The sequence below is a fragment of the Cercospora beticola genome, chromosome 1 (genome assembly GCF_033473495.1).
Source record: "Cercospora beticola chromosome 1, complete sequence".
Taxonomy (NCBI): Eukaryota; Fungi; Ascomycota; class Dothideomycetes; order Mycosphaerellales; family Mycosphaerellaceae; genus Cercospora; species Cercospora beticola.
This window is the reverse complement of record NC_088935.1, coordinates 355,520-379,596: the sequence shown is the minus strand read 5'-3', so window position 1 is coordinate 379,596 and position 24,077 is coordinate 355,520. Positions and strand designations below refer to the sequence as shown.

General features: G+C 54.2%; 10 protein-coding genes across 10 annotated transcripts; 6 read left to right on the top strand and 4 right to left on the bottom strand.

Annotated features, from left to right (window-relative positions):
- Nucleotides 1–1,916: 1,916 nt before the first annotated feature.
- On the bottom strand, nt 1,917–2,947 carry RHO25_000169 (uncharacterized protein; the record flags this gene model as incomplete). The annotated part of the gene is made up of 3 exons (XM_023592797.2): nt 1,917–2,792; nt 2,853–2,891; nt 2,945–2,947. The coding sequence occupies 3 exons, from the start codon at nt 2,945–2,947 to the stop codon at nt 1,917–1,919; spliced, it is 918 nt and encodes a 305-aa protein (XP_023459067.1).
- Nucleotides 2,948–3,457: 510 nt separating this feature from the next.
- RHO25_000168 (uncharacterized protein) lies at nt 3,458–5,122 on the top strand (the record flags this gene model as incomplete). Its single annotated transcript, XM_023592796.2, has 3 exons — nt 3,458–4,453; nt 4,610–4,844; nt 5,082–5,122. The coding sequence occupies 3 exons, from the start codon at nt 3,458–3,460 to the stop codon at nt 5,120–5,122; spliced, it is 1,272 nt and encodes a 423-aa protein (XP_023459066.1).
- Nucleotides 5,123–6,151: 1,029 nt separating this feature from the next.
- LYS12 (homoisocitrate dehydrogenase) lies at nt 6,152–7,293 on the top strand (the record flags this gene model as incomplete). Its single annotated transcript, XM_023592795.2, has 2 exons — nt 6,152–6,179; nt 6,233–7,293. 2 exons carry the CDS (start codon nt 6,152–6,154, stop codon nt 7,291–7,293), a joined length of 1,089 nt encoding a protein of 362 aa, XP_023459069.1.
- A 520-nt stretch (nt 7,294–7,813) lies between these two features.
- On the bottom strand, nt 7,814–8,890 carry RHO25_000166 (uncharacterized protein; the record flags this gene model as incomplete). Its single annotated transcript, XM_023592794.2, has 2 exons — nt 7,814–8,391; nt 8,452–8,890. 2 exons carry the CDS (start codon nt 8,888–8,890, stop codon nt 7,814–7,816), a joined length of 1,017 nt encoding a protein of 338 aa, XP_023459068.1.
- Nucleotides 8,891–9,781: 891 nt separating this feature from the next.
- Nucleotides 9,782–11,327, bottom strand: RHO25_000165 (uncharacterized protein; the record flags this gene model as incomplete). The annotated part of the gene is made up of 2 exons (XM_023592793.2): nt 9,782–11,234; nt 11,290–11,327. 2 exons carry the CDS (start codon nt 11,325–11,327, stop codon nt 9,782–9,784), a joined length of 1,491 nt encoding a protein of 496 aa, XP_023459071.1.
- Nucleotides 11,328–11,865: 538 nt separating this feature from the next.
- On the top strand, nt 11,866–13,002 carry RHO25_000164 (uncharacterized protein; the record flags this gene model as incomplete). The annotated part of the gene is made up of 1 exon (XM_023592792.2): nt 11,866–13,002. The coding sequence occupies one exon, from the start codon at nt 11,866–11,868 to the stop codon at nt 13,000–13,002; it is 1,137 nt and encodes a 378-aa protein (XP_023459070.1).
- A 310-nt stretch (nt 13,003–13,312) lies between these two features.
- RHO25_000163 (uncharacterized protein) lies at nt 13,313–14,274 on the top strand (the record flags this gene model as incomplete). The annotated part of the gene is made up of 2 exons (XM_023592791.2): nt 13,313–13,629; nt 13,710–14,274. 2 exons carry the CDS (start codon nt 13,313–13,315, stop codon nt 14,272–14,274), a joined length of 882 nt encoding a protein of 293 aa, XP_023460120.1.
- A 2,075-nt stretch (nt 14,275–16,349) lies between these two features.
- On the top strand, nt 16,350–17,136 carry RHO25_000162 (uncharacterized protein; the record flags this gene model as incomplete). Its single annotated transcript, XM_065601983.1, has 3 exons — nt 16,350–16,548; nt 16,796–16,871; nt 16,926–17,136. 3 exons carry the CDS (start codon nt 16,350–16,352, stop codon nt 17,134–17,136), a joined length of 486 nt encoding a protein of 161 aa, XP_065458055.1.
- A 50-nt stretch (nt 17,137–17,186) lies between these two features.
- RHO25_000161 (uncharacterized protein) lies at nt 17,187–19,589 on the top strand (the record flags this gene model as incomplete). Its single annotated transcript, XM_065601982.1, has 1 exon — nt 17,187–19,589. One exon carries the CDS (start codon nt 17,187–17,189, stop codon nt 19,587–19,589), a length of 2,403 nt encoding a protein of 800 aa, XP_065458054.1.
- A 1,866-nt stretch (nt 19,590–21,455) lies between these two features.
- RHO25_000160 (uncharacterized protein) lies at nt 21,456–23,125 on the bottom strand (the record flags this gene model as incomplete). Its single annotated transcript, XM_023592789.2, has 2 exons — nt 21,456–21,638; nt 21,692–23,125. The coding sequence occupies 2 exons, from the start codon at nt 23,123–23,125 to the stop codon at nt 21,456–21,458; spliced, it is 1,617 nt and encodes a 538-aa protein (XP_023460112.1).
- Nucleotides 23,126–24,077: the final 952 nt, after the last annotated feature.

Here is a 24,077-nt window from a genome sequence, read left to right as displayed (position 1 = left end):
CATACGGTAGCATCGAATAGAACCAACAGCGACCACTGTCTTTGAATACCATGAGCCGTGCAAAACGAGAGACAAAATCTCGCGAAGACTTTTTCAAATTTTCAGTGCTCTCCGAGCAAGATTACTACAATTAAAATACTACTTTTCATTACCATTGCCATAGAGTTCAGGATTGATGCTGTCCCAGTTTTGATTACCAGAATTCCCAAGTCCTTTTCCGGAGCCAAGTTATTAAACCTTTTGACATGTCGTGAAAAAAGTTCGTAAAACCATGCCCGCTATTTTTTGAGGTCGCCCTCTGTTCCATCTTAACGCCGTCCTGTCCAAACATGTACAAAAAGTGTGCCGTGACGCCGAGTTGATGCTGAACCATAGTTTTGGAGTCTCGTCCAGAAAAGTCTTGCGGAAAATCTCTTTAGCCCTTCGAATGCCATCGCCTATGACCTGGCCGCATGTGATCCGCCACCGATGGGCTCAAAGTATCAGCACCACCGCCAGCAGTAGCAACATTGCTCGTCATAGTCAAATCAGAGCGTCGAACTACATCAGCACTATATCCGCGGTGGTCCAATCCAGGTCTCTTCTGTCTGACGCGCTCTACAGGGTCGTGCCGCCTCGAAGCAACGGGACTATTTGCTCGGCTAGTCGCGCGGCTTCCAGGACGACTGTTTCCATACAGGCTATTGGAAGACGAAGACTCCCCCCGATCGTGGTGTCGTCTGTGCTCATGGTACAGCCTTCGAGAAGTATCTTTGGCAGTCTCGCTGATTGCTACCGGAGGCGCATCTCGAGAGTAAGATTTTGGTCGGCTCGGGACAACCGATTTCCGGCTTCGGGGTGGAGGGCTTTCGTCGAAGAAGCGGACGTCTTTGCGTGGAGAGTGCATCGGAGTGGTGCGAGCTGATCTGTGGCCGTAGTCGTCGTCTCGGTGTCGCCTTCGTGAGCGTGAGCGCCGACGGGATGGTGATCGTCGCCGCGACCTCCTGTCGTCATCGTGGTCGCGGTCGCGAATCCGGAGTCGGCTCAGGTCTGGGAGTATTTGTGGTGCTGGCTCTGGTGGGAGTGATGTGATGATGTTGGGATACACCATTGAGGTCCGCATTTTGGTGATGTGCTCTCGCAGCTGTGCGAGATTTTATTCCTGTTGATTTGTGATGATGACCGGTTTAACGAAGACTTGAATGGCGAGGTGGCGAACCAGCCTATATACCCTTCTGGACCCAAGTGACAAGAAACGTGATGCCGGAAAAGCACGATGCCTATATGGCGTGCTCCCTGCGGTTGACGCGAGTTTCCGCGTCGACGGCGCCGGTCTAGGCGTGTTGGTTGTTTAGGTAATGTCGCGATTTAGAAGATGTTGGGATTGAAGCCTTCCGCGATCTACTGGGAACGTCCTGGTAGATGGTGGTGTTTGGGCATCTGCAAGGGTCTGCGCGGTGCTGCGACAACGTTAAAACCAAAGGGTCTGCAGAAGTTGGTCCTAGGAGCAAACAGAGACGCACTGTTCGGGAGCTTGCATAGTGCTGCTACTGCACTGCGGCGTTGCACTGTATCGTTGGTATGTTTCCTACATGTGTCTCCTGCTGCTCAGAGGGGCTTATGGCTGGGATGACGGCGTTGTCTCTCCACGGCCCTGCTTGCTTGCTTGCGCGATGCCGAGCGCTCCGCCGCGATGGCTCTGACTTGTGACAGACTCAATCGAGAACGGCTGTCAACACGGCCACATTGTGTGCACGCGCCGCAAGCTGTCCCATTCAATTTCTCTGCCGCGAGTTCATCGAACAATGTCCCCAGAGCCGCATGCATTTTCCATTTCGTCTCGTCGCGACATTTTGCCTCCGCTTTTGCTTCGTGGTCACATTTCCGCACAGCATTATACCATGACTGTTGGAGATGGTCCGTATGAAGGTATCGCATTACTCCTCAATAGTCTTCACAACTTCCCAGCCGCCCTTCAGCTTCTCCTTCCACAGACTCACCCGGTTGTCACCGCAGGAGACAGCCAACACATTGCCCGCCATGCTCCAGCTCACGCGCCAGACCACCACATCCAGATTCAGCTCCTCGCTCTTCCACGCGTTTGGATCGCTGATCTCCGAGCCAGCAGGCAGCGTCCATATGCGCACAGTGTGGTCTTGCGATGCGCTTGCAATGTACGACTTGGAAAGAGGTGTAGGTGACCATGCCACATCCCTGACCCAATCTTGATGTCCCTGCAGAGTTGTGATGTTGTCGTAGCTCTGCGTGGTGGCATTGAATGACCAGATCTTGACGAGATTGTCTGAGCCACCTGTGACGAACCTCCGTACTGGGGCAGGATTTTGGCCAGGCGCTTGAGCGCTGGTAAGCTGGCCAGGGAGAATCGCTGGGCTCCACGAAATCGAGTTGACACCAAGACCGTGTGCGGGGAAGATGGTATGGGTGAAGGCGTTGTTCTCGAACGTCAAAACGGATACATTGCCGTCACTGCTCGCTGCGGCGAGGTGGCATCCGGTCTCGGGAGGTGACCAGGCTACGAGGTTGACTGACGCGGTGTGGTGTGTGAACTCGTAGATGCGCTGCCACTGGTTGTTCTGTTCGCGCCAGATCAAGATGCGACCGTCGTATGAGCATGAGGCGAGGATTGTGCCGAATTTCGGATGTGCCCAAGCTACTCCCCAAACCGCTCCTTCATGTCCCTTGAGGGTTTCCGTCAATCGGTGCTGATCGCCCTCAATCTCGAAGATCTTGATCGTTTTGTCTGAGGAGCACGTCGCGAGGCGTCTACCATAGTAGTCGAGTACGGCGTCATGCTATCAGATTGATCGTCAACTGAACTGAGCTTTTAGGTGCATGTTCGAGGCGACACGTACTATCATATCATCGTGGCCTGAATTGGAGATGACTTGGGTCTGCAACTGTTGTCAGCTGGTGGTGCCTTTTTGTGGATGCAGACGCTCAGTACCATTTTTGCTGTGGCTTCCACGCTGTCAGTCGGGGACGACGTGTTCAAGGATTACTGTATGAGAAAAGGCCGCGGTGGTTGTTTGTAGTAGCCCACAACGAGACATGGAAACATGTCCTTGGGTCCCTGACCGATCGGCATCGGCGTAACGATCTTCCGCTCTTGCTGAAGTCACACGGCTTGCACATGAAAGAAGAATGAACCATTGTCACAATCTGCAGCGCCTTACATAGTCTTTCCAACACGATACCTTAGAACAAACTGAGTGCAGAGTCACGCAGAACCAGCAAAGTCCTGATTGCGTCCGTAGTGTGGTCAGTACCCGCGAAGCAAAGCACACGCGCCGCTCGACCCGCACAACATCCCGCCTCGGCCTTTGCTTCTCACTTCCCGAGGTGCTTGCCTTCGTCCGATGACAAGCCGTGATCAATCTCACAAGACAATCGTCACGATGCTCGTCTCTCCTCTCTTTCCTTCTCCCCCATAGTTCCTACTATCACGAAGCTCTCTGATATGGCAGCGGCAGAGTGCGGGCCCTCAAACGGCCTGCAGCGCTTCAAGCAGCACACGGACGTCGACCGCACGCTACAGCAAGATCGTCTCGCCGCACGCAACCACCCGGCTCAAGGCTTCCGCTCTGCAAATCCGAATGCTCGCCTTCTTGATCCAGAATTCGAGGCATTCCAAGCTGGGGTGGAGTTGCCACTGCACGACCAAGTCGCTTTCCAACAGCATGCGAACTTTGGCGGGCCTTCACAAGTGCCAACATGGGCGTCCGACTTTCAGCGCATGTCCATATCGCAGCCACATGCGCTCAAGCAGCAGAACTTCAATACTCAGCCAAGTACAGCAAATTGGGCTCAAGGCTTTCAGCAGCACATCGCACAGGCTGCCCCACGACAGCAGAACTCTTCGCCTTCGCCGCAGGCCTTCCAGCAACGGGCACGATACGGTCTAACTGGTTTTCAAAGCCAATTTGCTCAACCCAACTACGTTGCGCCTACGTATCAGTCCAAGGGCAAAGCCCCGGTCCAAGCTGAGCAGTTTGATGAAGCTGCCTTCGCCGCTGCCTTTGACCAAGCACACGACGACCTGATGGCGGATGCAGCTGAAGCAGAAGCGACAGAGCAGGAACAGGAGCAGACCCCGAGTGCACAGGAGCTGTTGGACGAGCTTGAGGCGGAGAAGTTCGAGGCAGCAGTGGAAGAAGCCGCCACAAACATACTGAAGGAAGATGGTCATGACTTGGACATCGAGGAGATGCATCCTATGGCAAGCATGCATGGCGCCGATATCGAGTATGACACGATGCATGCGCCGATGGAAGAGCAACAAGACCAGATCAACCAGATCAATGACGATGATGCATTGGCAGCCACGGCGGAGGAGCTATTGGAAAAAGTCAAGCACAACCAGTCGGACAAATTCAAGAACAGTCAATTCCTGGCCTTGATGCGAAGGCTGAAGGATCGCGAAGTGAAGGTAGAAGGCGATAAGATGGTTGAGACTGTCAGTCCCTCCCTCAGCTCTGGTTCTACAAGCACCCTTTCGAGCACACCAGTCACTCCTCCAACCCATGATTTGCACCACTACCCTGCCTACGTTGCCGGTCATGAGTGGGACCATTGGGAGAGTCCGTATTGACAGCGCTAACCTCGTGAGTAGACAAATACCACTTCCGCACAAACGGCAGACGCGACGCTAAATGCCTCTAGCATTAACACTGAGCATACCATTCCCGGCCCGGCGCAGGCTTCGACATTCCCAGTCGACACGCGGCCTCCGGAGTATGGAATACCACATGCCGAACAGGATCATGACATGGGCAGAGTCGATCAAAGAGACGGTCAGGAAGTTGTCGACTTGCTGAATGAGCGCGGCCCAATCACAGACGACATGGGTGAGTTCGACTCTCCTTCGTAAAAGACGCTTGTCTGATCGAGACAAGCGCGCAACGGCAGCACATCTTTGTCCGACATGCTCTATGGTCAGAAGGGAACACTGAACTTCAGCTCCTTCACGCCTTAATCTGCAAGAGCGGGTGCTGAGCGTGTCTCAGAGTACGATCCCTCCTTCTCCGAATCTTACGCGAGCGCCTCTCCGCATTGGACGCCGTTCTGACAGACGATGGCTACAGATTCGGAGTACATGATGACCTCCGCTTTATATCAACCATGAGCAAGGCGGTGTCACGGGCCTGACGAAAGCTTGCAGAGCGAATGAACCATCACTATACTCCGTGGCCAAATGCGTACACGCATAAGATGGCTGCCGGCTGCTTTTTCAAGCACGATTTGGACAAGGAACAACCAGCTTGAGCTAGAGCGACACACGAAAAGAATATGACTGACGAGCGATGATGAAGGGATGCCATCTGTGGCAAACAACCTCGCCGAGCAACGTTATAATTTATACACCGTGCAGAGTGCACTATGGCCACGCGTGAATGATGGCGGGATGGAAGAAGTCAATGCCCCCAAAGAGTGGTGGACAATGCCATTTAGGGACTAGGACGAAACAGAGTCGCCTTTCACCATCTACCATAAGGGCCGGTCGGGGCTTTGGTAAGCACGACATGTTGAGAATGCGCCATCGGCAGCCGTGAAGGAGATATCGAAGGTCTAGTCGACACTGTATATAATCGCCTGGAAACGGCGAGCGCCTTTGCTCTACAGCATCGACGACACGCCTCCAGCTCCAGCGCAATACCATGTCTGGTAAGAGCATAGCAAGGGACAGCAGCCTCAATCAGAACTGACCTCTCCAGCACCTCCCAACACGCCGCTTCCACCACAACCGTTGCCACCCCGACCTAAGCTCAACTTCGACCTGGCGACGTCTCTGACTTCTCCACTAACGTCTTCACTGAAAGAAGGAATATCGGGCATCGCCATAACCGCATGAGCAATGTGGGGTCGGTGGTCGTCGCAGAGGAGTGGTTCAATTGTCAGGCTAGTGATGATGGTCACACCAGCAATTAAGTAGGGCCATTTATTCTTAGCCGTGAACATGCAATCATGTCCTCCGCTCGAGTGACTCTGATACTCAATCAGATTATTCCGTGTGATGTCACATCCTCTCTTAAAAAGTTGTTGGCAATCGTTCTGGTGAATTTAGTTGTATCTACTAGGAACGTGCCGATGTCGGAGCCGTCGGCATTGGATGTGAGGAATTTCTGGAGAGCTCTCCATCCATAACATAGCTCCAATGGCTGCTGCAAGGACTCTGCGTATAGGTGTGTACCTTCCCTGGCCATGATAGCCATGCCGTCCTAACAGTCTACACAAGGCCTCATTCCCGGCGACGGCATTGGCCGTGAGGTCATTCCCGCTGGCCGCCGACTGCTGGAAGCCCTCCCAACCTCGCTCGGCCTCAAGTTCTCCTTTGTGGATCTCGATGCCGGCTTCGAGACCTTCAAGCAGACGGGCGTCGCGCTCCCAGACAAGACAGTCGAAACGCTGAAAGAGGAGTGCGATGGCGCGTTGTTTGGTGCCGTCAGCTCACCCACCACGCCCACCAAGGGCTACTCCTCCCCCATCGTCGCTCTCCGCAAGAAGCTCGACCTCTACGCGAACGTCCGTCCCGTCAAATCCGTCACGCCGACCGCCGCTTTTCCAGATCCCATCGACCTCGTCATCGTGCGCGAGAACACCGAGGATTTGTACGTGAAAGAGGAAAAGACATACGATGGCCCCAACGGCAAAGTCGCCGAGGCTATCAAGCGCATCAGCGAGCACGCCTCGTCGAGAATCGCAACCATGGCCGGTGAAATCGCGCTACGTCGTCAAAACATTCGCGACAAAACGGGTAATGCATCAGGACAAAAGAGCATGGTAACCATCACGCACAAATCCAACGTACTATCTCAAACCGATGGCCTCTTCCGCAGCACGGCGCGCAAAGCTCTCGAACAGAGCAAATTCGCTTCTGCAGGCGTAGCAATCGATGAGCAAATCGTCGATTCCATGGTCTACAAACTCTTCCGCGAACCTTCTACCTACGACGTGATCGTCGCACCGAACCTTTACGGCGATATCCTTTCTGATGGCGCTGCTGCGCTTGTGGGATCTTTGGGTCTTGTGCCTTCTGCCAATGTGGGGGATGGTTTCGCGATTGGTGAGCCTTGTCATGGTTCTGCGCCTGATATTCAGGGTAAGGGGATTGCGAACCCTATTGCTACGTTGAGGAGTGTGGCTCTCATGTTGGAGTTTTTGAATGAGGAGGAGGCTGCTGCGAAGATTTATCAGGCTGTGGATGGTAACTTGGCCGATGGCAAGTTGCTGAGTCCGGATATGGGCGGAAGTGCCAAGACTGATGAGGTGTTGAACGATATTTTGAGAAGGTTGTAGAGGGCCCATTGGTTGTTGTGTTGGGGCGAATACTGTGGGATTAGAGCACGACAATTTGGTAGCAGAAGATAGGAGGTGCAATCCCATAAGAGCGACACCAATATCTATCCCAAGGTTGCTAAAATTACACAAAATATCCAGTATGTTGTGCGCTATGCGCGCTATGATCTCTTCCTTTTCAGTACCTTCCTATCTTACAATTTGCAGCCGTGCACGGTTCAGTATGTGTCGAGCTCTTGCTCTCCTTTCGTCCAGCTCAGAGTGGCGTGCAACACACAAGAGCGCTCTAGTCAGGCGCATGTGGCCTTTCACCTCCTAGCCAGTCTGGCTGATTCGAACATATAGTACAATGCAGCGGTCGTGCGTCTAAGATCAAGCGCATGAGCTCGCACAGCAGATTATACACATTCAATCGACTCTGCTTTTTTGACATATTCCAAATAATGCGCGGCCATTCCATACAGAAGAAAATCGAGAAGATTCCTCCAAGATGATTCAGAGATGCTCCACTCGCATTCCATTAGACCACAATATTCGGCAACTCGATCCCCTCACCAAACGTAATCGTCGCATCCCTCAACCGAATCCCAACATTCTGCTTCGGCAATCCCGGCCAAAAATTAGGAAAAAACTCATCCCCCACAGCATTCACTCCCGTCTCCTCTCCATCCCCACCCGTCTGATCCATATTTACCAATCCCAACGTCGAATTCGTCGAATACTGCCCGGGCACAACAGCCTTCCAATTCGGTCCTTCATCCGTAATAGCGCCGAAAGAATCATTCGCGGCAGGGACAGGAGGTTGGTATAATGTCGCATTAATTCCGAGTAAGGCGTAGAGGTCTGTTGTGAAAGGGATTGTAGGGTTGAGGTTTAGGCCTTTGTTGAGGCCCAGGCCCGGGAGGAGGGAGGTGAGGGTGTTGCTGAGGAGGTTTTGGGGGAGGAGAGGAGAGAAGGTCATTTGGAAGAAGGGTTTTTCTGAGGGGCTGGATTCGGTGGGATCGCCGGTTGTGTCGAAGGGGTAGACTTTTACTGTGGCGGAGCCGTCGTCGCTGTAGGTCCAGTCGAAGCGGGCGAGGTGTTTGGGGATGTTCCAGTCTGGTGGAGAGTTAGAGCATAGATCTTTTGTGGTACTCATGAACAGGGGAAGATACTCACTCTTGCGTCCATTCCATGCGGTGTACTTTTGACTGACATAGATGCGGCTTACGCGGGTCATCTCTTGACGCTTTCCATTGTCCTCGAATCCGAAGAAGCCCGGGATGATAAGCAGCTCATCGTAGGGTCCGACTGGAGTCTCAGTGTAGCGTAAGACCTGGAGCATACCAAGCCTTCCGGTGTACTCGCCTGCTATGGCCTCAGGATATTGGCGTTCGAGCGGAGGGAAAGCTTTCTTTGGCAGACTGTCGCTGTTCGCAAAGAGAGGCACACCAGCACCCGGAAGCAGAAAAGAGCCGTACATATCTCCTTTGAGAGTCCACGGTGCTGGCACAAGTTCGATGGGTTCCGGGGATTCGTTTGTGCAATTCGTGCATGCCTGTTGCGCGGAAGCAATTTTCGCCGCGGCGGCAAATGCTGCGAAGCAACGGAACAGCATCTTGTATCTTTCCAGCAACACTTGATCTCAAAGACACAATCCGGTAGGAGTTTGCATGAAGATGAGGGTAGCGTACGGGGTTGTCTAAGAACTCGTGTCCGTCAGAGGCTAAGCACTCGGCTAGCTATACAATCACATGACACTGTGCCTAAACTACGCGTACTATGCTGTAGCGAGGTGGTGAACAGCGGTCACAGTAATCAGCTGTGAACGTGGCCAGTCAGTCAGATTCTGATACTTCTTCATCGCTTACAGCAAATCCGAATGATGATCCGCGATGGAGGTAGATGCCGACATTTTGGCGCGACTAGGGTCGTCGAGATTTCTCTGTAGACTGCCAGATCTGAATCTCCATTGGGCACGAATTGGCATGGGCTGCATTCGGGCTCAGCACTACGCAAGGATGGTCTCGATGCTCGAGCACTTCACCTCGGTAATCTGTCGTCAAAGACTCGTGATCCGAGTAGGTTGCTGTTCGCCCGGATTTGATACTACAGCTGGCATAGCTGCCTGTCGGTAGATTTGCTGCACACACCCCTATTAGAAGATCATCGTCATGGCAGAACACGAATATGACTTACAGCAGTTCTGCAAGGCATACTGTCCGGAAACGGATCTTGCAGCATTTCGCGGACACCGTCTGGTACATGCACACCTCAAGATGGACTCGGGCCGGAAGATAGCAAGTTCCACGAAGCAGCCGAGCCCAAGACGAACTTCACCCTCTTGTGGACCAACTGGCGTCGTGCTATCTCGGCTGCGAATGGCGACAGAGGGTCAAAGAAGAAGACAGACTGAAGCTTTCTGTCGCAATGCTTGGCCAAATGTGCGCGGAAGATTTGAACCTGATTGCCCAAGTGAGACAGAGGGTATCATTCGATCATTATGTGATTAGTATAGCTTGTCGAGCTTGCTGAAAAACTTGCCGACCTTGCCCTCCATCTTACCGACTCCGTCCTGCAGCTTACTGTTCTTCGCAGGCGTACTTCCGTCCTGGCTGGTTTGCGACCTCCTGATCTTATTGCCTTCCGCAAAAGACGTGGCCTGCTCTACTTCCGTGGGCCGATATGCTTGCGAGTGCAGATCGCCGACATAGGCACCATGCTGATTGACTTGCCCACTTGCAGGCTGCTGCGATGATGCATAAGAATAGTTGCTGTATCCGCCGACTGGCACCTGTTGATGGGAAGAAACACCAGGGGATTGTAGAGGAGTGTGGCCAGCATACGCAGGTGGCGCAGATGGCGTGGGAGGCTGTTGTCCGAAACCAGGCGAAGCTGGATAGTTTGCGTACTGCGTTTGTGGGTTATACGTGGCTTGCTGAGGAGCGCCGAATGAAGATTGGCGGAATGAGGTCTGGTTAGGCGGTGGAGAAGCTGGACCTATTGTGCTTGCGGCCATGGGTCCGAAAGAGGGCGCCCTTGTTGCTGCTGGAGGGGATTGAGTAGGTGGAGGAGGCATGCTGCCGGAATGTGTCCGTGCTTCTGGCGTCGGAGCTCCTGACGGAGGACCAGGGAAACTCGTTTGCGGTTGTTGCGGAGGGCCACTGAAGTATGCGGCTTGGGGGGTAGTCTGCGCCGAAGATTGGTAGTGACCAGGTGTCGATGCATGCTGTAGCTGCGGAGGCACGTTATCGTACTTTGCCGCCGCCTGAAGACCAGTACCCGTGCTTCCATCGGGCGGTGGTGGGGTCTTCTCACGATAAGTGACGGGCTCTGGCGCTGCTGGTGCCGCGGGGTTGTAGGCAGCTGGCGCTGCTTGCGGAGAGGCTGCGCTTGATAGTGGCGTTGGTGGGCCAGGCAGCGATTGCGCTGACACAGCACTCGTGGTTCTGGGAGGAAAATTGCTGCCAATGGCGGTTCTCTCTAGTTGCTGCACGACAGGACTCATGGAATCTCGATGTTCGGCAGGCGGACTTTGCGTCACCGGAGCATTCTTGACCTCCAACCGATCAGGGCTCAACACGCCTTTCAGATGACCGACGAATGTCGTAGCGTCTTTCTCGGTCCACAGATACAAGTCCAATGCATGGATTTTGTATAAATATTTCTGCTCATTCTTCAGATCATAAGCTGGCAGATGCCACGTCTGATGATCCTGAATAGATTGCGTGTCGATCGAGAACGAGATCAAGGCTGGCTGCAAGTGATTGTATTTGACAGTTGCCGCCTGCAAGTAGCCGTGGAAAGCGTCTTGGTCTGGGGTGCCCGCATGATTGGCGATCTCGAGCTTGGTCTGGTGGGTGTTCGTATTGTAGTAAAGGTAGACGTAGCTGCTCTTCGTGAAACGATCGTGTGAAGGCTTCGAGGACGGGTCGCTCAAGTAGTAATGCACATCTGCAAAACTGGAGATTATCATTAACATGCGCCGTAGTGGACATGTCGTCAGAAGAGACTCACAGCGTGGTCAAATGCTGGTCTCCTGGACCGGCTGGCATATTGACGTCTGGCGCGACTCTGTGAACGCCTGAAATTCACACCCTTGGAGGAGGCCTGTCCTGTCGATGTAACAGATCTATGATAGTCAAGTAAGCGCGTCCGGCGTCAGTCAAGGTGGCAATGTAGCTGATGCCGATGTGGTAGGCGGCCCAGCCGGTGAAGAGGAGGGCAAGGAAACGGACGGTGAGCTCGCCCAGGACAGCAGCGACCAGCATCTATACTTGTAGTCGGCCATCTTGGCCAGACCAAGCAGCTGGTCGCGTCGTGCTCTGCGTGCAGCTGGAGCTGAGCGGCTCGACGACCAATCGAAGCGCGAAGGACGAGGCAGCTCAGAGGAACGCCAAGGCCGCTCGCCGCAGGGCATCTCCGAGAAGCCTCAGAAAGTCATCGCGTGCAGCATTGACGTGAAATCCACATTGGCCGGCATCACACATCTCATCGACCGTGAGGTAACGAATACCATCCGAATCGCAAGCGGGTCTGCTTGACTGCGACAAATTCTCCTCGCCCGCCCGCGAGGGCAACGACACCCTCGACATGTCTCTCGTTCAACTCTCCCATACCTGCTCGCATCTGCAGAACGCCTCACTCGCACGGCTGGGCCTTACCTCAATACCGTATACGAAGCTGCATCTTTCATTAGCGCTACTTCTGCAAAAGCAAGGCTTCATATCGCAAGTCAAACTTGGCGGGCCATCGCCTCCTGCCTCCGTGTTTGGCCAAGGACCACGAGACAATCACCATATTACAAACTATCCCCACGGCGCTGCAGGGCGGAATCGACATAGTCCGGAGGCTGCCTTGGCATTGGTCGTGCGACACAGATACAACTCGCAGCAACTGCAATCGCTAGGCTTTCCGCAAGAAGCCATCGACTTTGCCCAACAGCATGGAATGAAAAGTTTGGAGGAGCTCGAGCAGGAGGGATGGGCGCGGCGGATACCACAATTCATCAGGGACCTGCATGCACAAATCGACGCATTAAGAGAGGAGAGAGAAGAGCAATACACACGGCAACGGGATCAAGCTGACACAATCGAGAATTCCAACGACGCCAATCAAGCAATCAGCCGCTTAGATCAGACATTGGGTGCGAATCCTGACCAAAGGAGAGAATTTGCAGTAAGAGATGTGCTTGCTGGGCGACCTGCGGAGCAGCAAGCCATCTTCCAGAGGTTCAGGAAGGTGCCATTGCACGAATTGGAGAGCATGCGCTTTGACTTGGAAACACTTGCGTCAGTCGCGGGCAAGCAGGCTTTCGTTTCCGAGCGTCAAATCCAGCTGAACGGCATCACGATCGAGGCGATGGGCATTCCGATCTCGAAGCAGTCGGTTACGCTGCCAGTGGAAGAATACCAAGATCCTTCGCACATGGAGACTGAAGGAGTTGTCACGCAGGAGAATCGTGCATCAAGAAGGCTATGGCTTGGTCTCAAATACTACGAAAGCAAGCCTGTGATCACAAAAGCGCAGATGGTATCGAAACCAACGAAACGGATGTGGTTGAACAGTAGGGATCTGGGGAGGATTGTGCGAGGGCAGCAGGCCGGAGAAGTGAAGCCACTCACCAGGGTGGGAGAGATCATGGCAGTAAGTACGGACAGAGGACTCATGGAGGCAAGAGAATGCGTGGAAAGACAAATAGGCGGACAGCCGCTGTGTCGGGTCTGGTAAGGAGTGTCTCAAAGCTGAAGGAGACGCTCAGCGTCTTGCCATGCTCCACTACATAGATGTAAAATACTGTACATTCAGCAGAGCGCAGCATGAACGCGCTCAACGCGTCCATGTGATTGCACATGTCTTTTCAGAGCTCCTTCCCTGCGAGTCGCGACATGGATCACTCGGAAGGCACCGAAACCCAATCGTCTGCGGAGCATCGCTTCTGAAACATCCCATTGCGTCAACTTCCAACGCCAAGTTCACTCGCAGAAACAATCCAATGTAGTCTCTGCAGAACCCTACACATCAGCAAAATCACCGCACAATGGCAAACGAATCGCGAAACTACCGCACAGCCCTCGAAATCGCGGTCATCTCCCTCGTCATCTACTTCCTGGTCGGAGCACCCGGGATATCATCGACATCAACATCAACCTCTTCAAGCAAAGACACAGACACCGAAGCCAAAACATTCTCAGAATCAAATGCCAAAGCCAAGATCGAACACCTCGTCTACCCATCCAAAAACCTCCAATGTCCTGAACACTCATACACAGCACACATCTACTCCACAAGTCCCTTAATGATATACATCGAAAATTTCCTAAGTGAAACTGAAATCGAGCACTTGATCTCATTAAGGCATGACCTTCCCTCCAAAATGACCCAAAACCTCTCACCTATATCCTCGCCGTCACCGTCCCCAAACTAATTCCCTCCAGCGCCTCGAAATGGACCCCCTCCACAACCTTCAACTTCGGCCTCGAAGCCATCGACACCCAAATCCGCAAATCCGAAAAAGCCTCCATTTCCCGCTCCAACGTGGTCCAATGCATCGAACAACGCGCTCTAGCCTTCCAAGGCTGGCCCAAAGAAACCTTCATCGAACGCCTCTGGACTCAAAGATATAACATCTCAGGCCATTATAGTTTACATTACGATTGGACGACATCGTCGAGAAGTTCGAGACGAGTGAGTAGTTTTATGGTGTATTTGAAAGATGAATGTCGAGGGGGTGGGACGAATTTTCCGAGGATTGAGAAGAGGTCGGATTTGGAGGATGGAGGAGGGAAGTGGTGTCAGTTTATTGATTGTGAGAGTGAGGAAGTAGAAGGAGTGACGTTTATGCCTAGAAAGGGCGGTGCGGTTTTTTGGGCGAATTTTGATTCCGAGGGGAGAGGGTATAAGGAGACGATTCATTCGGGGATGCCGGTGCTTGAGGGACAGAAGATAGGGCTGAACATTTGGAGTTGGTATCAAGCTGGGCATAGAGCTCCAGATGAGTAGTGGTAGTATTGAAACAGGTCTGCTACTGCAGTGATCTCCGATTGATTGCTGTTGCGAGCATGGAAATGGTCATCGGACTACGACAGGCACGAGCTCCTGTGACTTCACCCATGGCACCTACGACTCACCGCCAGAACGATGTAGCCAGCGTAGCTTCAGCTGCTCATGCGCATGAATATACCAGCGCCCTCATATCGATTGTCCACAACGGATGCGAGGGAGCGTCTGCAGAAGAGCGCAATCATGCATCGTTAAATCCATTCAAGCATGAGCACATGCTGGCAGGCACACTCTTGGATCCCGATCTTATGCATATCGTGACAGTGCTTTGACCGGGTGCACGCTGGTATCGCAATAAAGGAGACTCACCCTAAGACTGTGGACAGAATATAATCGTGTTTCAGAAAGGCGTCTGCGGCACAACCTTGCCCGAGGCCAAACGAGTGAGCTGAGGACCCTGTATGGGTTCGGAGAAAAGGGTTGCTTTTTGGCGTTTATTTCGGAGGCTGTAACTCTCAGACGCCGTATCATGCAGATAGCTCTCTAGTGCTGCATATGCGTAGTGCTTTTAGGGTTGTGGGATGCGTCTGCAAAACGAGAGCTGATATGCACGCACGTGAAAACTCGCAGATAGTTTCGTGACGCGTGGAGGTAGTTGAGATGCAGGACATTGTGGTTGTATTGGGGGTCCCGGTCCGTCGGATGCTGTGTGACAATGATCAGATTTCTGCAGGTCAAGATGGGTGATCCAAAGTTCTGAAGGAGTCTTCACAATCACACAGCTTGTTGAAAGCTCCCAGCGAGGGTGGATGCATAACGATTTGCATTCGCATGTTGCTTGGCGAGCTTGACCAGTTCTGATCGGAGGGCCGTGTGTCAATTTGACTTTGTAAGGATCTGGTTGGATGACGACTGAATCGTGCGGCAGGAAACCAAAACACGAGTCAAGCGGAACTTTCCATTTCGAGGTCTAGGAAGACGCGTGAAACCGGAGAAGGAAGGGAGGTGAGGCTAGTCGCTACTTCCTGCACGCTCGCACAAGACCTGGTGATGGCCGGTGAAGGCAGTTTGAGCATGGGGCTAATCCTGAGCTCGTCATTGCCAATGCTGCGACAAGGTCGTATTGATAGTGTGGCAGCATGACGTGCAAATCAGCTGTTCACCGCCAGCAAGCACACTGTGTTCACATGGAGGTTGGTTGGCTTATGATCAGACCTACCGAGATGGCGCGTTATTTGCATGTCGGAGGACGACCAGTCGCTAGCCGACTGATGGCAACGAGGCCGTGGGGTGTCCCCAGGTACATGCTCTGTTGTACGTACTGTGTTCTCGGAAGTTGCTCGTACCACGATTGGCGGGGTGCAGAGCGTTCAGAAGGCCGGCCGCGGTGTACTCGTACCGAGGGTGCTTGCAACAGCATAATCGACACGGTTTGCCAATTATGATAGTAATGGTTTGCCGCAGGACGTAGCGGCGGCCAAGGTATCTGCGAGGACTGGCCGGCGTACCATTCTCAGGAGTAGAGACAAGCAGCCGGGGGCTGTTACGGGTGTTGGAGGTGTAACCATGCGCGGCGAGACACTACAGATGCGCTCGTCCGGTGCAATTGCGGCGCGCGCTTGCTTGCAGTCGTGGTTGTTGGACACGTCGCTGGTGCAGAGGTCGCATGGCGCCGGCGTTGCAGAAGCGTGGTGAAGCAGCAGGATGATGTAGTCCGCGTCGACGAGCGCGTTGACACACCCACGCCGCCGGTGGGAAGCAGACGAGGAGGAGGTGTGTGTTGTTGACATGTGACTTGACACCGTTGACCGTCGAGGAGGTTGCGTGTGGAGCCGACAAAAAGCAGGTGCACTGTTGCGGTCGCTCGAGCTGCCGCTTCGTTGCAGGACCGGCAGGACGACAACGGCTAGCAGCATGAAGGCGGCGCGCCAATCAGAAAATCCCTCACATGCACATCCCATGAAGTGCAGGCCAGTTGCTGTGCGGGTGAGGCATGGCTCCGGCCTTGGTGGAACAGGACACGATGGCGACGGACGGCGGATGGAAGCATCGTGCTCGACACGCGCGCGGCAGGCATGGGCACAGGCATCGCGGCGTCAGTCTTGGGCATCGAAAGCGTTGTTGGTTGCTTTGTCGGAACGAACGAAGGTGACGTTGTGGCGAGTGCGAGTTGGAAGGTTACGGGCGCCGAGCGAGAGCCTCTGGGCCAACGCCTCCACGCCCTGCTGTGGAACGGGAATGCAGTCGCTGGGTCTGCGCTAGAAGTTTTGCAGAGTTATTTCGCCCGCCTGGCTGCTGGCTGTGCGGCAAAGCCATTAGAAATCCGCTGCCACCATTTTGCCTTCTCGCCCGCCGCTCGCGCCCACCCTTCGCACCACCACCTCTTCCTCCTCCGTCGCCAATACAACACACATCACACACGGTCCAGCGTCAGCCAGCACGCACGGCGACCCCACGCGCAGCGCTGCACCGCGCTCATTCGCCAGCGACTAGTCCCTCTGCGACGCTCGATAATTGGCAGGCCCGGCAGTCCGTGATCAGCTGCTGCGCTTTTCCCTGACGTCGCCAAGTCACCTAAGCCCGTTCTTCCTTTGCAGGTAAGCAACCCTGCCACAATCACCTCCTCCGCCCACCGCTGACGCTGTTCTTAGCAAGTTTCAGAAGGACATTGCGCCTGCCCGACGCCTTACCCGCGACGCCCTCTTTGCCTCACCACTACCACTACCACTCCCTTCACCACAACATGTTCGCCTCGACCTTATAGCAGCGGCGGCCCAATTGGGTCATTGCTCGACGCGCAACAGCGTCTCCAACCAATCCACCAGCACCCGACGTGACCTCCGTCGTCGCTTCCGTACTTGAGAACACACTACCACTACCTACCCACGATACACGATAAACCGACCACCACTATGGATCACTCCGACTCGAAACGACCCTCCATGCCACCAAATGCGACTGCAGGTATGGACCACGCCGAGGAGCTGCTCGCTGAGGTAGATGAGCCGCCAGACGAACGAAAGGCCCACACCACGTGGGCGCCACCTAAACTGCCTGCCTACCCTACCTTCAACAAAGCCGATCCTCGAATGTATCAACGCCGCGAGTCTTTGTTGACTCGCCAGCTCCACTCCGAGGCCGAACAAACCGACGATGACGCCGTGTCGCAACATCCTCCGCGCACCTTGAGCACACAGTCGACATGGAGCAATCCGAGCAATGCATCGACGGCAGAGCTGACGAGTGACGACGGCCATAGTGTGGCCAGTCCCTTCCACTCGCCACCACTGCCACCTACCATTATCACCACACACGTCCCGGCTGTAGCAAAAGCGATGACCAAAGGACTGAACATCGCTGAGCAGGACAGCAAGGTGGCGGACACCGGATCTGAGCAGTCAGTGGAGGCGAGCTTGGGGAGGAAGAGATGCATCAGCTTCGCATGTGGTGGGAACAAGAACAAGAATCCGCCGACGTCCCAACCCCAGCCCCAGCCCGCAGCCCCTCCGTCCGAGCCAACAGTCCCGTCTTCGCCGCCCAAGCGCAAATGTGCGCTCAAGTTTGTCTGCCCCACGAGAGCTGCGGCAGAAGCAAAACCGGTTGTCGAGAAGCAGCCTACAATTAAACGCCTTGCGAGCCCACCTCCGCCGGAGCGTCGTAACAGGATCAGTAGTCCCAAGGCGCACCGGGGCTCCGATAGCACCGTTACTCATGCTTCGCCTATGAGTGTTCGCAAAAGCTCAGTCATTCTCGAGACTGCTGCGGTTCCCGCCACATCAGGTGCAATGCCAAAGCTCACTCGCAAGTTTTCCGACGACTCGGATCGCAGCACCGAGGCCACGCGCTTTCACGAGTTTGCGTCGAGTGACGACGAGCCCGAGGAATGGGTGCAAGAATCCACTTGCTACAAAAGCCGCCTCACGGTCAATGACACCCTGCAAAAGGAGATCACCATCCGCAAAGCGTGCGAGGAAGTCGAAGAGGAAGTCTTGGAAGAAGAAGACGCCGAGGACGATGACGATGTGATCGATGAGGACGAAGACGACGAAGAAGACGAGGACGATGTGATTGAACTGGAGGAAGAATCAGACGAGGGTTTCCGTACCGACGATGAGGAAGGCTTCGCAGAGTCCGATTCTGAAGGCGAGGACAGTGACGACGACTGGTGGCGTCCCGGTGGTGCATCGACTGCCGCTACTTCGACGGACCACCTGGATCATCTCGCAAAGAGTGCTCTCAACAGCGAGCCTCTCGCCTCCTCCATTGGCTCACTCAGCTCCAGCCACATCTCTCCACGAACTCTGCTGCGCAAGCCTCGCAAGATCCCGGCGAATGCTGTCCCGATTTCCCAACGTGCTCCGGCTATCGATCTGCCTGACTCTACTGATTTTGTATGCGGCACTCTCGATGAGGACAGACCCTTAGAGCAGGCCTACCTTCTCAACAAGAAGCAACGCGAGGCGGCTAAGCACAAGGCTCGTCCACAAGACATCGATCCTACCTTCCCGACATCCGACCCTGAGATGGATGAGGAGGACGACGAGGACCTCATAAACCCAGAGGAGAGCGATCATGAGAGCCTCATGCACGGCACCATAGAAGACCTCGATGACGAGGCTACTCTACGCCGCAGGATGTCCAAGCGGGGAGGCAGACCAAGTCATGTACATCGGTCACCACCTCCGCCAGCTCGTCACCGATCGCCAGCCCCTGGTGCAATGAAGCGGACGAATACCGCTCGCTCGCCGCCACCTCCGGTGCGACGCGGCACTGCACGTTCACCACCACCGACCTCGAGACGCGGTACCACACATTCTCCACCGCCACGTCGACTATTCGCCAATTCACCGAAGAGGAGTCGCTCACCAGCACCTGCGATGAACAAAGTGACGTCCCCGCCGAACACGAGGCGCATCTCTCCGTCCTCTTTCGGCCTCGCAGCGAACAAGAGCCAAGCAAATGTCCTGGCAAGCCGCCCGCAATTGACGCACACTGCTTCGCTGCCTCGTAATGGAGGCTATACGCTCGGCAAATTCAACGGCTACCGCAAGGACGAGGGCGAAGAGACCGAGACTGGTAGTCACATTCACGCGGCTGATCACCACAAGCGCGGAGCTATCGACATCTACAAGGGCCTGGAGAGGAAACGCCAGCGCCGCAAGGAGAAGCTGCACGCCAAAATGTGTGCAAAAGCCGCGGCCAAGGGCGAGAAGGTCTACAAAGTCAAGCCTGGCAAAGGTGCGGAGAGAATGAGGGAGGTTGGCCTGGAACTGCAACGTTATCGCGGCAAAGGCGAACACATCCTCTCCATGTGATCCCGACGACACCGAAACCCCCCAAATCACTTCTATTCTGTGCGAGCTTGAGCACAGCGCCGCCGAACCATCTACGTTTGGCACTTTCACGGACCCGACTGGAAGCAGCAGAAAACTTCTGACCGAGTCTGTCTGGTCGCTGCGCTCGCTGAAGACCCATTTTCTATATACTTATCCTTTTCCATCATGATTCCCCGACTGAGATCTTTGGAGTCGTTTATAAAGGCATGAGCAATTGCGAGTGTTTTTTTCTTGGGAAGCTTTTTTCATTTTCTCAGAGATACCAGCTCACAGTTGAGCATGCAGAGCGGAGCAAGTCAAATCAAGCAAATTGAGCGTTCTAGCAGAGAGCAGCAACAGCATTCTGATGACGAATGAAAGAGTGTGTCTGGTTTTTTGGCATTGAAATTCTACTTTTTGTTCTGTTTCTTTTCCTTTCTTTCGAGTTTTCTCTTCCCAGCGTGTAAATTTTTTGGGTCTTCATACACAGAATGTAGACAACAAACACACATATGGAGCAGGTCCTCTTGCTTGAGATTGTGTTTGTACATTTCAACGCATGTGGCACCTATTCGCACAATTTTTCGAGCATCATCTCACGCATACGTACGTGCATAAAATGCGTACGTATCCCACTGAGGCGGAGACAGGACAGGCTCGGAGAATTTGTACACTGCCACTGCCACAATTCGTACCTCCTACGTCCCGCCTCCCCTCTCCATCCGGATTTCTGGGGGATCATGATGATGCCCTGTTGCGATGCTTGCTTGCTTGCGAGTCTCTCCGCAATCGCCAAGTGAAAGTCTGACAGGCCGTAGGCAGCAAGAAATGGGGATAAGCCAAGAAAGTCATATCTAAAAAGAGGTCTTGGAATCGGATAATGCTCGCCGGAGCGAGCAGGAGTGATGGTTATGAGTTGTGAGCGAGCGCATGGGAATGAGGATCCACCACACTGATGACATGTACAATCTCAAGCGAAGATGGCCGTACATCTCAACGTTCGCTTGACAAGACAGTGCCCAGCTGGCTGGCTGGCTGCCAGAGAGTGATGATTTCATGATGGAGAGAAGCGAGTGGTGAATGGAAGAACTGATGATGAGAGGAGATAAATGCACAATACCAACTAAGACTACTCGATGCCAACAGACTATTTATTCATTCCTCCTGTCCTTCGTCGATGCACCCAGAAATAGAGCAAGCAAGCAAGCGAATCAATTCATCGTTATCAATCATTTCAGTTCAGTTCCTAGCCCATTGTTGTTGTTGCTTAAGCGAGAAACATCCCCATTTATACACTGAAAACGCCGAAACCCAGCAAATGCCTCCAACCAGTAGCAATTCTTCTCAGTCTGTTCGTCCACTGGAAATAGCATTTCTGCCAACCGAGGGGACTTTTGTATGTATTCAATTCGTGCCCATGCTTCCGTTCTTCTCGCGTACTGCCTTGCTGCCTCGCTGCGCCTAACGTCAGCAATGCTGTGCAGCATCAGCTGAGGAAACCCAACACTGCTTGCCTGAGCGCCTTGCCGGAGATCCCCGTCTATCAACCTTCACAAAAAATCGTCCATGGAAACATTCCGCGAGAGAGGAGTTGTTGGTAGCGGAGCTTTGACCCCAATGCGCGCCAGGAGACTGCGAACTCATGCTCGCGCATGGTTCTGACCTGGATCGGGGATATGTCCGTTGTGGTTGCCATATTGACCATCTTTGTAGACGATGCTATTTGCAGCAGTACGCTGCGTCTGCTGCTTTGTGCTCGCTTCTCATAGCCCGTTTGGACTCAGCTGGCCTCATGTATGAGCCGAGTGTGGAAGTGTCTCGTTTCAAGTGTTGCCACCTTTAGCTGCCGTGCGGTCCAGCTACTCTTTAGTAGCTTTGTGGGAATTGACTGGCCGGAGGACTGTTCAGCATACTATTGCGTTTGGCGCGGCCTTTCTTGATATGCGTCTTAAGCGCGCTTGAGTCCAGGGGCTTGAGAAGTTCAAAGGAACACAGCAATTCGCCCGAGACACTCATCACGGCACCCCAGTTGTCGAATTCGCCACAGTACTGTTCGAAATGTCAGTAGATGTCTCTCCACAGCGATAAGCGGAGTTTCTTACATTTGGCGCAGAAAACACCGTCACCAGAATTCGCTCGTTAAAGAATTCATAACCATCTTCCACCACCATGTGTGCTCTGCATACCAGATCGAAATCGTGCTTTTGCAGGAACTCCATGATGACTTTCTTGCCGAAACAATAGCTGACACCTCGCTCATTGGCTTCCCAATCTGCTTCCATGTCAGCCGGATCAGACCAGAGCAGATCGTTGAGGAGTCCGTAATCTGGCACATCGGTCGGTCTGGCGATGTTCCGGATGTCGTCCATGTGTGATAGGGACGGCGAGAGTCCACCGTGGACACAGAAGATCTTGCCAGCTACGATTGCAGCAATGGGCAATGTGTTGAATGTATCAACAAATGTCTTCCAGATTTTGACATTGCATCTCCGCTTGCACTCGTCGTAGAAGCCGTAGACCCGCGTCACGTTAGCGCATTCATGGTTGCCTCGCAAAAGGAAGAAGTTCTCCGGGAACCGAAGCTTGTAGCACAAGAGCAGTAGGATAGTTTCCAGACTCTGCTTGCCGCGATCCACGTAGTCGCCTAGGAATAGAAAGTTGCTGTTTGGTGGAAAGCCGCACATTTCAAACATGCGAATCAAATCCGTGTACTGCCCATGCACGTCGCCAACGATCTTGCAAGGCGTGGAAAGTTCCAGCAGGGCGGGCTGGGATAGGAACAGCTCTCGAGCAGCATTACAAATGGCAGTGATTTCTGCATTCTTCAGACACACAGTCTTGGTCACTTTTCCCGCATAGCCAGCGTCTACGAGGCGCTTGATCATGTCGTCAAGGTCGGCCGGTTTCAGTGCCCCAATAGCCATGTCACCGGAAGTGGATGCTGAGCGTGATTGCGATCCTTCGGCAATCGCAAGCGCTGCTGCTGCACCCTGTCCGTTTGTCTCTTTGGGCGGCCTCTTGACCAGGATCGACTCGGTGGGCTCTTTGTTGTGCGATTGGTGGATGTTGCCTTGGGGTGGCGCGTCTGATACTGCGTCCACCTCTCCACTTCGCTGCGCCTCCTCGATTTCACTGTACTGATGCCCAGTGCCCACCGACGCAGACATAGTAGGGGAGGGCGGAGGCTGAGCGTCGGCGTCATCGCCGGCGAGACTGCCTCTACGCGGCGTCTCAGAAACCGAAGCAGATGCCCGCGAGTGCTTCCCAGATCTTCCACTCGTAGCGGATTTGATAGACTGCGAATCTGTCTTATCGAGGCTTGTCGATGAGTTATCACCTGCTAGGTTGCTGCTGCTAGCTCGCGGACTGTCTGTAGATGATTTTCCCGGGATCTTCGTGCGCAGAGCACTGCGAAAGGATCGCGAGGACTCTTTTGTGTCGGATTTGCTGAAGGACGGGTATGAGCCCAGCTCAGGTCCTGTGGGTGTTTGAGAACCGCTGCTGCTCTTGCCATCCTTGGACGGTTGGTTGCCCATGATTGCGACCCGACACGAGGCCTCCGATTGTGATGTCGTGAATGAATATCTCGTGTGACGCGTGTCGCTCAGGTAAGCTAACTAGTGCGGACGATGCGGTGGTATGATGCAAGGCTGCGCGGCGCTGGTTATGGAGGGCGGAAGAGTCTCGCCAAAAAGGCCAGACAGTGGATTTCAGCGGAAGCGGTGCCTAATGCCTTTGCATGAAAGCTGTTGTGGCCTTTGGCGGGAAAGGTGTCGTGGCTCGCTGGGCCAAGAAGATAGCGGCGGTGATGGCGAGCGGCCAGAGTGCTGGCGGGCGGCGATGTCGTCTTGGGCAAATGATAGCGGGAGAGGGCGGCGAGTCGTCGTCGTCGTCGTTGTCGCCAGGGGAGGCAGCAGAGATGACGGTGAATCAGTGGTCTGCTGGGGTGATGCGCAGCGCGAGTGTAGCTTAGTGTGGGCAAGAGAAGCCCGCTGCTGAGAGGAGGAATACGTCAGTCTGTCGCTGCTGCAGTTTGTGCCTGAGCGCTGGCGGGCATTGCCTGGCGGAGCGTGTTTGCCGCAGCGGAGCACTGGTGGCGGAAGAGGGTGCACGGCGGCGATGCAGCGCGGGGCGGAGTGGCAGTGAGTGTTTGGTAAACGTACAGCTTCGCGTGGTTGTCTGTATGGCCGGTGGGTGCAGACAAGGATGCGGGCTCCAGACACAAAGGGCCTGGCCAAGCTGCCCGTGATCGAGTCAGTCGTAGTCATCCGCTAGCCGCGCAGTGGAGAGCTGCAGCTGCAGCAACACGTCTTCCCACGTCGCCCTCCATCTGCTTTGTTGCCCAACATAACACATGGACTGCGCATTCGAGTGCGTCGCTGTGCTATCACGCGGTTGCATGCACATGCGTGCTCACATCTGGCCCGGCGCCCACCAGTGCTACACAGACACTTCTTTGAACGCACACGTCCAACGTCTCTGTGCATT